Source organism: Harpia harpyja, chromosome 3 (assembly GCF_026419915.1).
Source record: "Harpia harpyja isolate bHarHar1 chromosome 3, bHarHar1 primary haplotype, whole genome shotgun sequence".
Lineage (NCBI taxonomy): Eukaryota > Metazoa > Chordata > Aves > Accipitriformes > Accipitridae > Harpia > Harpia harpyja.
In genome coordinates, this window is record NC_068942.1 from 63287509 (window position 1) to 63300356 (window position 12848).

The 12848-nt window shown below is 37.5% G+C and overlaps 1 protein-coding gene across 8 annotated transcripts in view; it reads right to left on the reverse strand.

The window, feature by feature from the left end:
- Positions 1-12848, reverse strand: part of EML5 (EMAP like 5) — a 119088-nt gene that overhangs the window by 32738 nt on the left and 73502 nt on the right. For 6 of the 8 annotated variants that reach the window (XR_008234541.1, XM_052782941.1, XM_052782939.1 and 3 more), the window contains exons 24-28: positions 12574-12662; positions 11584-11760; positions 10445-10646; positions 8056-8182; positions 6434-6448 (exon numbers count right to left, since the gene is read on the reverse strand). Coding sequence is in view for 7 of the 8 variants with exons in the window: in XM_052782941.1 (XP_052638901.1) it covers positions 6434-6448; positions 8056-8182; positions 10445-10646; positions 11584-11760; positions 12574-12662 (610 nt within the window). In the remaining variant the exon portion in view is untranslated. The remainder of the gene's footprint in view (positions 1-6433; positions 6449-8055; positions 8183-10444; positions 10647-11583; positions 11761-12573; positions 12663-12848) is intronic. The other 2 variants (XM_052782942.1, XM_052782940.1) reach the window with 1 other exon arrangement.

Here is a 12848-nt window from a genome sequence, read left to right on the forward strand (position 1 = left end):
AATTTGCTTTTAAGAACTACCAAGCAACTCCAGTGCAGCAAGGAGGACACTAGTTATCAGTCTTTTCCACTTACAGGTGAAGCAAAAATTATTTTTCTCTCATCTGTTAGGGAAAACTTACCAGAAAATTAAGAAAACTGTTAACAACTTAGAAATGGATTCTTTTTTCCCACCAATGAAAATAGTCTGTTTTACTGAATCTCTTCTAATTACTTCCAACTTTATTCTGCAATGTAAGACTAATGCAATATTTCTTCATGCAGGAAAACAGCTAAACCTTTTCTCCCAATAAAATTCAAATGTATCTTGAACAGGTTTTACAGTCAATAACATGCAATTCTTCAAGGACTACAGAATTCAAATACTTTCAGATATTTTTCAGAATGAGCGCTATAGAGGGGAAATTCTCCAAGAATGAAGCACAGTTTGCTCTTACAATTTTCCTGAGTCCACTGAACCAAATGTTCACATCATCAGTGGAAAATGTTTAGCCTTCATTTGGCAGTTTCAATTCTTTAATCTCCAATTCTGCTTTCTCAATCTTATGATTTAAGTATGGAACAAGATTTTCCACATGGACCACATGTGACATATCTAATTATCACCTGGCAAATATTTACATATATGGAGGTATGATCGGATGCCTAACTGGTACAAGGCAGATTTCATAAGAGGCTTTTGTGCTGACTTTCTTCATCACTGAAATATTATGTGGAGCTGTATTCAACCTATCCAGCAATATGCCTGTGTTTCAGCTATCCTTGAGGTCTTCAATAAATGCATGTTGTTCAAATAACTTAGGTTCTGTTGATAAAGTCAGTCTACACAGATCATAACCCAAGTAACAAATCTTCCAACCCTCATCACTGGGCCATGCAATCACTCCTCTAGACATTTCTTTCCTGGTCACATCTGATTATTTTAGTTGCAAAACGAACAGGTTTTCTTCCTTGCATTCAAGACTGGAGATTATTTGGTAAGCCTTGATACCTTGGGTAACTGGCTTTTTGATTTCCTCAAAGACATGACTTTTAGCTCAGCTTTGGGAGGAAAAAATTGCCTCAAACTGCTGAAGGGAGACCATTCCTTTCCATAATGTTGTTCTAGTCTATCGCTAGTGCTCAGAGACACAGTAATACTAGTAACTAATAATAATGAAATTCTTGCCTGTGAAGAAAATCTCCAGAAATTTCAGGGGTTTCAATCTCAAGGTTAATGCCCCACACTAATGTACATTCCAATGTGCAGAAACTGATTCACAGAAAAGTTAGCTTCAGAAAGCCCTGCTTTCTTTCTAAAACTGTTAAAAAAAAATTTTTTTAACTTAAAATTTAAACTTTCCTGTAATCTAACATTCTGCAAATAGGGTGAACAGAGAGGGAAGAAGCTGCTAATAGAAACTTCCTTGCTATAATTTCTCATTTTGATACCTGGCTTCTCCTCTCTCCCAAATCACACAAGCTGACAGAGCAAAAGGAGAGAATAAAGCCATTTTTTTACAAAAAGAACTTTGGAATTTGTGCTATTTATATTCATATCACAGTCACTAAACCAGCAAGCAAAAAAATGTAATTGCATTCTGTTCATTTATCCAAAACGTACAGAAGATGTTTGTGTAAAATCTCTGCATTTCTCTTTCAGTGGCAATTACAAGGTGATAATTGTAAGGTTCAGATAAAAGCAGCCTCATTTCAGTAGCTTCCTCCCTCTCTCACACCCTTGGAAGTACAATTGAGGTTTATTTACTGTCTGTATCAGGTAAAAAAAATTGCTCACTTCTGGATCAGTAAAAGAATAGTTTGTAAATAGTTTGTTAGTTCCCTTTCCATTATAAATACACAAGGATCTAAAATACATTATGTATTTTTGCATATGTCCATCCACACACATAAAAAGTCCTCAAGAAAAAAAAATAAATTTGGAAGCAATTTTGTCACAATGCCTGGTTTTGAATTGCATCTGGGAGTAGATGCAGAGCACCTAAAGAATTTTCAAAAGATATCAAACACTGGGATCTTCCCATGCAAGAGATCTCAGCACACGGACTGAGTAATGGTATGTATTAAGAAAACAGGATAGTGATGACTATGAGAGACAAACTCTATCAGAGGTCTTAGTTGCTTGCAAATCTTTAGTATGGTAAATTTATGGTGAAAAATTAAACCAGAATTCCTGGCTGTTTAGTTTTGAGATGTCCTGGTACAGCCATTCTTACATAAGGTACATTAATCACAGCATCATCCTTTGACAGTGACAAATAGCAAATGCTTCAGGGAGTATAAGAACAGAATAAGAATGGAGTGATATTCTACAATTCTATATTCTAGCTGAGCCAGAAGTGTTTTCAAAATTAACCATCCATGATGGATTTTTCTTCTGAGCAATTTACCTTGCACAAAAACATACTAAGAAAGAACTTTTAGTAAAGGATAGAAACAGTTTTCCAATTTATTTTGTGCGGCTGAATATCCATAAAGCTATTACACAACCACATTAGACACACAGTAGACATCTTTTTACATAAAAATACTATCTTTTAATATTATTATTCAGAAATTGTAAATAATTAAAATCAAAGACATAAGTGCTGCCTCACAGCCAATGCCATTTTGTTTTCAACAGAAGTTAAAATAAGTATTCCCATGTCAATATATTATGGTAATTTTACTACTAGAGAATGGCATATCATTAGCAGAGGTGGCCTTAAACTACACTGCAAGCAGACCTTAAACCGATTAAATCTGAATGAAATCTTGAGTTCTAGCATCCATAAGCTTTTTTTAAAAAGTGCCTGAAATTTGAGGCTTCGACATATTACTATTCAGCATATCAACTTTTATAGCACTAGCATCTCTTATTTTCAAAGAATACCCCTCTCTTTATTTTCTTTCAAATACTGAATTGCTTTGATAAGATTGTTCATAAGAAAAAAAAAAATGTCCCAGAGAAGCTGGGGAAAATCATGTTTGTCCTGAAGGAAAAAAATAAGGGCAGTACTGCCTAGAAGTACAACTTGATGCAACTCATATCTCAAGTTAATGTGTTAGCCACAAAAATGATTACAACATAGAAATGTCCACTGCTCCTAGTAAAACTGTGCTGAAGGGGAAAACAAAATTTTTTTTACAATCTGCTATTGCAAGGAAAAAATATAATTTATGAGCAAAACCATAAAATTAAGAACAGGACACTACCTCTGTTGGAGAGCAAAAATAATTCTTTGTTCCGATTCATGTTCTGCGAATTGCATTTACATTTTGAATTAAGGGTCACTGGAAGAAAATTATTATGCTACACCAAAAGCAGACTCTGATGTTCCACACTTCACAGAGAAGTTATCTACCCACCAGACTGCAGTGTTTTGCAGCCTCTTTTGCTTATTCTCCCCTTCTGACCCCAGGGATTCTTTCATTCCTTTCTGCAGAGCTTTAGCAAAAAGGAGTGACGCTGTTTTGACCCACCTGTTGATGTGTATTTGAATTTTTGATAGACTAATGGCCTAAAACTCCGATTTTCTATGTCATCCTACTACTTACAACATAAAAGTTGAGATCAACTTAACCTTTTTAATAATATTTCAATCAAAATAAATTTAGTAAATAAATTTTTGGTACCCAGCTGAGTAATTTCTGACTCTAAATCCAGGCCACAGTCCTGGACTACAACTCTTGGCCTCACAGATTTGCTTTTGTGAGACAGAAGTAGGAAACAGATGAGATGTCAGTTATGCTTCTTCCTTTAGTGTTCTCCTATTGCCTACCTCATTTAATACTCTGGATACTAAAAATCATATTCCTTCTATATAGAGGGAACGTCACTACTCAGCTAGGGTTTATGAATTCCACTTCAGCTGTCAGGTACAATAATCTTAAGTAGTAACTATATTTTTGGTATGGTCTTTAAAGTCTTTATACATAGCCTTAGAGTTCAATTATCTGGTAGTATTTATCTCCATCTTCTCCCACAGAGAATTAAACTCTTTCTACACTCAATAGTAAAAGAGGTTCAGATACTTTCTGATAAGGAATCTCCTTTAAACGCAAAGTCAAAATTACTTGAAAGACATTCTCAGAAGCACATTCTACACTGGTGTGTACCTGTGATCCCAAGAATACAAGGCATCCAATAAAATGTTACTACAAGAAGCGTATCTCTTCTGATGTTTGGCAGTCAATATAACAAGCCTACGCATAACATGGAATGCCACAGATGTACTACCCACACTCTGAGCAGCTGTATTGGGTTTGCATGGCAAGGTTTTGGTAGCAGGGGTGGCTTCTGTGAGAAGCTGCTAGAAGCTTCGCCGATGCCCAACAGAGCCAATGCCAGCCATCTCCAAGACAGACCCACTGCTGGCCAAGGCCGAGCCCATCAGCGACAGTGGTAGCGCCTCTGGGAGAACAGATTTAAGAAGGAGGAAAAATACTGCGCAACTGCAGCCGAAGAGAGGAGTGAGAACACGTGAGAGGAACAACTCTGCAGACACCAAGATCAGTGAAGAAGGAGGCGGAGGAGGTGCTCCAGGCGCCAGAGCAGAGACTCCCCTGCAGCCCATGGGGAAGACCACGGTGAGGCAGGCTGTCCCCCTGCAGCCCAGGGAGGTCCATGGTGGAGCAGATATCCACCTGCAGCCTGGGGAGGACCCCACGCCGGAGCAGGTGGGTGCCCGAAGGAGGCTGTGACCCCGTGGGAAGCCCACACTGGAGCAGGCTCCTGGCAGGACCTGCAGACCCGTGGAGAGAGGAGCCCACGCTGGAGCAGGTTTTCTGGCAGGACTTGTGACCCTGCGGGGGACCCACACTGGAGCAGTCTGTGCCTGGAGGACTGCACCCCATGGAAGGGACCCACATTGGAGCAGTTTGTGCCTGGAGGACTGCACCCCATGGAAGGGATCCACATTGGAGCAGTTTGTGAAGAACTGCAGGCTGTGGGAAGGACTCATGCTGGAGAAGTTCGTGGAGGACTGTCTCCCATGGGAGGGACCCCATGCTGGAGCAGGGGAAGAGTGTGAGGAGTCCTGCCCCTGAGGAGGAAGGAGTGGCAGAGACAACGTGTGATGAACTGACTGCAACCCCCATTCCCCATCCCACTCTGCTGCTGGGGGGAGGAGGTAAAGAACTTGGGAGTAAAGTTAAGCCCAGGAAGAAGGGACAGGTGGGGGGAAGGTGTTTTAAGATTTAGTTTTTATTTCTCTTAACCCTACTCTGATCTGATTGGTACTAAGTTGAATTAATTTTCCCCAAGTCGAGTCTGTTTTGCCTCTGACAGTAATTGCTGAGTGATCTCTCCCCATCCTTATCTTGACCCACGAGCCTTTCATCATATTTTCTCTCCCCTGTCCAGCTGAGGAGGGGAGTGACAGAGTGGCTTTGGTGGGCACCTGGCATCCAGTCAGGGTCAACCCACCACAGCAGTATACCCAAATACCCTGTAAATGAACAAACACAGACGAAAAGTCTATGTAAGTTACACATGCTCTGTATAACTTATACAGAAACACTGACTTTACATTGTTTTAAAAGCCTAAAAACAGAATTAATTTGATAAAGGTTGCTAGTGGTATCATCTAAAATTCAGATGAAGACAGTGTTGTCTGCAGAAGGATACACAGAGATTAACACAATTCTATCATCTGTCACCACGGGGATGTGATTTCAGTGTGGAAACAGGGTCCAGGCAGGTACGAGAGGGGTTCTTCTTTCTTAACCAGTGTGGCTCCAAGTGTCCTGGCAGCTCAGTCTACAAGTTTGAAGGGTGGCCTACAGCCTAAGGATTTGTTGTGCTACAAATGCAAGAGCGCATTTTTGTGTATGCATATATTCTAAATAGAGTATGTGCAAAACCTCATTACCTAATGCTGACACCTAAGCTAGTGACTCTGTATGTCATATGAATGCTATGTGGACCTAGCAGCTCAGGTCCTTAAGTAGTATAGGTGCATTGCCAAAATGCTGCAGTCAAGTCAATAATGCTCCTCTCATCCCTGAAGCTTTATTATTTCCAACACAGTGGTGCAGACATGGTGATACTGCTTGCATAGCCACTTCTGGCATCTCTACAACATGCTCCCTGCACTTCTTATTCCATGTTGGACATCTACACCAACACTGTGATACAGTCTTACAGAAGTCCAGCAAGTTCTCTGACTATAGCTACTTAAGCCAAGCTGTTCCTTTAGCCACTCCAAAGTCTTGAGGAAAAGAGGATGAGATTTGATCACCTCTTCCCAAATACTCTATTTAGTACTCACTCATGCCTGCTCTGAGAACTGGGCTTATTCTTTGTCCCTTATCCCTTCTCTACCCATTAACAAGCTACTATTTAATAGTAAAGAGTTAAAGCCTCCACTTCTATTTCAAATTACAACTCCTTTCCCAAGCAGCTTAAGTTATTAAAATGCATTTGATCCTGGACTCTGTGTAAATGAACTTACCTCACTACCCCCTGCCTTCATAGGAAGCAGGAAAGGGAAAAAGGAAAGGGAAATAAAAAGAAAATAAAATTAGTATCTATGGAAGTAGTCTTACTAAAACATTTACTAAGCTTACACAATATTAACTTCAGCAAAACAGAAGTTAAAATGCATACAGTAACCATATTTCGGTTTTATTCTTCACAAAAACTTTACTTTGAAGTTTTAGGGCCCCAAACTTTTAAACAATACAGGCAATGGAATTTTTTCATGAACTTTCATGCATTCTGAATCAGAACCTTGTTACCTTACTACAGAATTAATTTTCTTTAATGTTTTATTTGAAACTGAAAAACACAACTCATTCAGCTTCCAGAAACAATTATTCAAAGAAATACAAGAGGTTTACAATTTCATTAAGGAAAAAAAAAAAAAAAAAAAATCTTTAATCACAGCTTTCATTAACAAGAGTAAATATAAATCCAAAATGTTGATACCATGCACATTATTTCTTTTTTATTTCCACATCAAATACATCTAATTAATAAACATAAAGACCATTTCTCATTTTAAATGCAAGACAGGCAGCTACAGCTTTATATGCAGGCATCCGTTCTCTCCTTCAACAACACAACTTAAAAACAGAAGACGACACCAAAACTCCCACAAACGTCAGATTGCATTACTCAACAAGAGCATCACAGATCTGTCAGCTTCACTGCTGAAAGAAGCATATGCATCATAACAGAACTCCTCACATTCTTGCAGGAAGTTTCCAGTCTGCTATTTCTGTATATCCTTACACCTAATTATACCGTGTTGTTTTCCTCCTTTCCCTCTCTTTAATACTAGCGTTCCTCAGCTGCCACTGTATCATATTAGGATTCCTTCTTTCCTTTTCCCTCACACACGCTGTCCACATCTATTTTGCTGCCAACAAACAACTTGCAGGGTCCTGTGCTCAGCTGCAGATTCTACAACAGATTATGCTCTAGTGGTTATAAATTCTTTTTCTTATTTCACATCTACTTTACTGGCTGGTCTTATTCTACTCTGCTCCCCACCCCCTTCTCTTCTAAGGCATACGAAAGTGAACCAAGCAATACAAGTAACACTGCGAAGCAAATCAACTTCGTTTTCCAAGACTCATTAATAGAAACTGCAGAACCACTGTGGACAGAATTTTTCAAAGAAAGATAGAAGTTATATGGACGCAGAAACAATGCAGCGAGCAATTACAGCTGAATTAGTCAGATTAGTTTGTTGGAAAAAAGCCAAAAAATTGAGAGCTGTCTTTCAATAAAACAATTGTAGAGGTTCATGCCTATAATGCCATCACTAGATACCACTTGGTATTTCAGTTTCAAAAAGAACATATTATCAAACATCAGCAAATAATTGTCTCAAGAAAACCCCCAAACATAATATACATACATCATTTGTAGTCTTTTGTGCTCTCTGAAAAAGATACAGACTAGTACTTAGGCAAGACTTTTCTTCATTTTTATTTTTTTTTAAAGAAGTATTTCCACTCTTTTTATACATACCCTTTTAAAGTTATATATATTCCAATATAATTATGTTTTACTATTAATCATCTTTTCAGATTGCTTTCTTGGCTAGAATTTTAATTTAGCAATTACCTTTCATCTAAGGTTGGCTCCTTTTGTTGCAGATGAGGCTTAATTCCAAACATTGGTCTAATGTTTGTTGATAAGGCTTTAATGGTGTAATTAATTTCATTTTCCCTTGTCACATCACTGTCATAACCTAACAAAATCAGATTGAACAGTATCAAAACAAAATAAGATACCAGAAAAAAAATTAAATCATAATTTTTGCAGGTTTCAACAATGTACTGGACTACAAGAACAATTATACCATGTATAATTAGCAACATAAATACACAACAGAAAGAAAATAGCTGGAAATCATGAACACTGTTAATAAAAGGCATTCTAAGAAAAAAATTCTCTATAATATCTTTGTGGAAAAAATGATTAACAAAGATTCAAGGGACATTCAAAGCTAGCCCATTTCTGCTTGGCCTTAACTCAGGGTCACTAACAAAGGACCTTCCTACATGACACCTGCTGCTAAGTTCTGGAAGACTTAGCGCCAGGTTGTTCTCAATTTCAGGATCCATCCATTAGGGTGGAATCCATAGGTCTGCACAGGGTTCCTACACAATGCTTAGGGACTCTCAGGGACACCAAGATGATGTTTACTATAGTAAACGTGGCAAAAAAGCTAAATAGTGACAGAGTTGTTACTTACCTCCATATTTTTTTTTCCCCCAAAGATCGAGGCTACTAATGCCAACTTTATGAATAGTTCTTAACTCTAACTGAACTTTAAAGGACCTGATGAAGAGAAACTTTTGTGGAAAAAGACGTCAATGTCTTTTCTTGTAAAGCTTAACAGACCTCTCTTTCTTTTAGAGTATTTTTGAACACATAGCTTAAGAGGGTTCTGTGTAAAGTACCAGAGCCTAGGGAACGTTATTGGGCATGTATGTGCTAACAGGTCGCAGGCAGAAGCCGAACAAAAACTCTGACAATTGCAGTTTTTGATTCAGAAAGGTAAAGTTGACTAAGTCTCCCTGTAGGCAGTTAAAATTACTTTGTGGATGTAGTCTTCAATATTTTTAAGCAGAAAGTGCAAAAAAATTATTCTCCAAAGAATATTTAATATGCCTCTGTCGTGGTTTAACCCAGCCAGCAACTAAGCACCATGCAGCCGCTCACTCACTTCCCCCCCTACCCAGTGGGATGAGCGAGAAAATCGGGAAAAGAAGTAAAACTCGTGGGTTGAGATAAGAACAGTTTAATAGAACAGAAAACAAGAAACTAATAATGATAATGATAACATTAATAAAATGACAACAGTAATAATAAAAGGATTGGAATATACAAATGATGCACAGTGCAATTGCTCGCCACCTGCCAATCGACACCCAGTTAGTCCGGGAGCAGCAATCCCCCCCACCCCCACTCCCCCCAGTTTATATACTAGACGTGACATCACATGGTATGGAATACCCCGTTGGCCACTTTGGGTCAGCTGTCCTGGCTGTGTCCCCTCCCAACTTCTTATGCCCCTCCAGCCTTCTCCCTGGCTGGGCACGAGAAGCTGAAAAATCCTTGACTTTAGTCTAAACATTACTTAGCAACAACTGAAAACATCAGTGTTATCAACATTCTTATACCTAGCTCAAAAACATAGCAACAGCTACTAGGAAGACAATTAACTCTATCCCAGCTGAAACCAGGACAGCCTCTAATATTTAAAGTATCTCTCTGGTCATTTAGCAGATTTTAGTGAAAACTGAAGTTAATTTATTTCACAGAACTATTGAAAGAGTAGCAGTGATACTTTAAAAATGCTTGAAGACTGAGGAATTGACAAGGAGAAAAAATTGCACTTGGGAGCAGAGAACAAGTTTGGAGGCTCATGAACCCTTGGAATTATAACATGGAAAGGAAAACATTAAGTATGGCAAAACCAACGGAAGTTAGTTCTATGAAATGTAATTAACACTTTATAACTATTGATATTATGATCTTGCAATAGATTGTTCCATATATGAACATCAGCCTACCTCAGTCCACTATGCGTTCGTGTTATGGAAACAGATGCTATAACATCAAGGTAACTATGATCTCACATTATACAGATTTCAACATAATTAGTGCCCTAATTCAAACTGTGATGAGTGTATTTTTCTATATAGATTTTCAGAAGTTACCTATAATTGGCACTTAATATTTTTTCATTTAAAAGATGTCAAGAGTCTTTTTATATACTCTGACTCAAAGCAGTAAGTCAAACACTTCATTATAACTTTCTTCACAACAGTTTATCAGTCCTTTCCCCACAAAGAAATTTTACTTAATGTTTTTGAAGTGTCTTCACTATTTAAGATTAAAACAATCATATATAAAACTTGATTAGTTCTAAATTAGCAGTTTTGCATTAATAAAGTCTTCTTGAGATAGCATAATCCAGCTAGTTTTACAAATTATTACTGACCTCCATCTTCTTCAGAATCTAGATCAGACTCTTCACTGTCACACTGCCTGCTATCCCGATGTCCTTCCACTTCGTAAGTCCACAGCATTAAAGAGGTGTCTGCTCCTCCAACAGTGACCAACAAACTGTCGTCATAGGTCCAACGGACATTTGTTACATGGGTACTGTGAGCAACATATCTCTTAAATTTTCCAAACTTTCCCTAAGAAGGGAGAAGAAAAGGCACAGATCAAATTTAACCAATCTGCTAGATAAAACTGAAATGAGTTGCCAGTGCACATGTTCCTAACTTCTTTACAGTCTATGCTTCAGCTGTTTTGCATTAGTATGCATCACATGATTTGCCAAGTTCCTCTACTATAGCAGCTTCCTGAAATGTTAACCATATTTCCATACCAAGCATGCAAGAATTTGTTTAAAAACAGATTCCAGCAATAAACACTGGATTGTTTTTCTTAAAAGAGAAGATAATCTAACAGATTAAGAATAAAATGCACACAGAACATTTTGAGTCAACACTTGTGCATTGTCACCATCCCTAGCATGGCAAAATATTCAAAACTGAAGACATATTTACTGATAAATATACAGGAAAACTAGAAAGGTTCTAAAGAGCAGTAAAAATATAATGTGTTTTTGGAATGGCTTTTCCATGATGCATAATTAAATAATATTAGATCTCTTCATCTTAAGAGAAAAATTACAGAGGTTGGACAGAATGAGTGTCTATAAAATCATGAGTGAAATGAAGGTGAGGAAGAAGTGTTCATTGTCTTCCAAAACAAGAGCTTAAGGGGCTAAAAATGACACTGATAAAAACCACACTGAGGATATTAATGCCTAAGATATTATTACACAGTGCCTTTCCCATTCCCATTCTTACAGTTTTCCCCTATGTATTTGCCACTATCGGTGATAAGACACTACATGAGATGGCTCCTTAGTCTGACCTGGAATGGTCATTCTTACTAACTGAAAGTTTAATGCATTGCAAATTGCAGTGTAATATTGAATGCATTCTTTGATCACAAGCACAAAATTATGAAAGCGCTATTTTCTTCCGAGTGATGAATTTTTACAGTTATGAAAAGGCAGTTTTATTAATCAATCTTCTCTATGAACAGCTGAAAATTACTTACTTTAGCAGGGTATCGAAACAGTTTCACAAACCCAAAATCATCTCCTGTGGCTAATACTTTACTATCACTAGTGAGGCATGAAGCAGTTACATCTGTGACTTCACCAATTATTGGCCAGATTCCTTCACAGCAAGAGCCCAGAACACTTGTCCATGATGCCCAGCCAATCTTTTCCACCTACAAAAACAACCTGTTTGAGACAGAGCATGCTTCTTCCCAGGCAGTTTTCTTCCATATCTGATTTCAAGAAAAAGTCCTTGCATTGAAAGATACATCACATAAAAAAGATACTATTTTAACATATTAACCACTTATTTTCTGACTATTCAGGATTTCATTCAAGACCCTTAATTTTACCTCTGTTAACTTCCAGTTCAAAAACCTCTAGAAGTATTTAAAAAATTTTGACCTTACCTGCCCTTCTAGGCTAGAGAAAACAAATTACATTTTTCAACACTGCCTTTCAATCTCATAGAAAACATTATTTGAAAATTATCCATTTTCACTCCCTGCCCTATGACAATGCTCTATGTCTGAGAAAACAAATCAGTATTATAGCTACAATATACTACACTTGCCTATATATATTATGTATACTGTATTGCACTATTACGTAAAGTTAGACATGAGGTCCTCCACAGCAAGATTCGGGCTCAGTAATCTGCAAATAGATTTTCAAAGGTGTTTAGGTATCAAAAGAGGCATACAGAAGTCCAGTGAGACTTTCATGCGTGCATAAGTCAGCCAAATGTCCATTCTTAACAGAAGAGACAAATGTGATAATCCCTTACGTATTTTATCATTCTGATTACATTATCTAATTGAACAGGCTGCAAAAAAGGATGAAGGACAGCAAATGCCTAAACCAAAGTTTTTTCAACAGACCAGTTAAAATTATAGTTTTATACATCCTTCTCTCTTACGTGGTATAGATGGTTGTATCATAACTCTAATGTGCAAACAAGTTAAGAAGGCAGTCTATTTCCTCACCTCCAAACTAGGAATTGTCTGTTTTTTCCCACGAGGAGCTTCAAAAAACAACTGCTCTTTAGCACCAGTGTTGACTTGCAAGAGCTTCCCTATAAAACATATTACATATTATATATTGACATTAAATAGAAGATTCCATTTTACAAAAAAAAAAAAACAACAAAACCCCACAACAAAACAAAAAACAAACCAAAAACAAAACAAACAAAAAAAACCCAGAAAAAAGGTTATTTTGAAATTTTTGTTTCTAACAGCATTACACAAATTATTTGTTT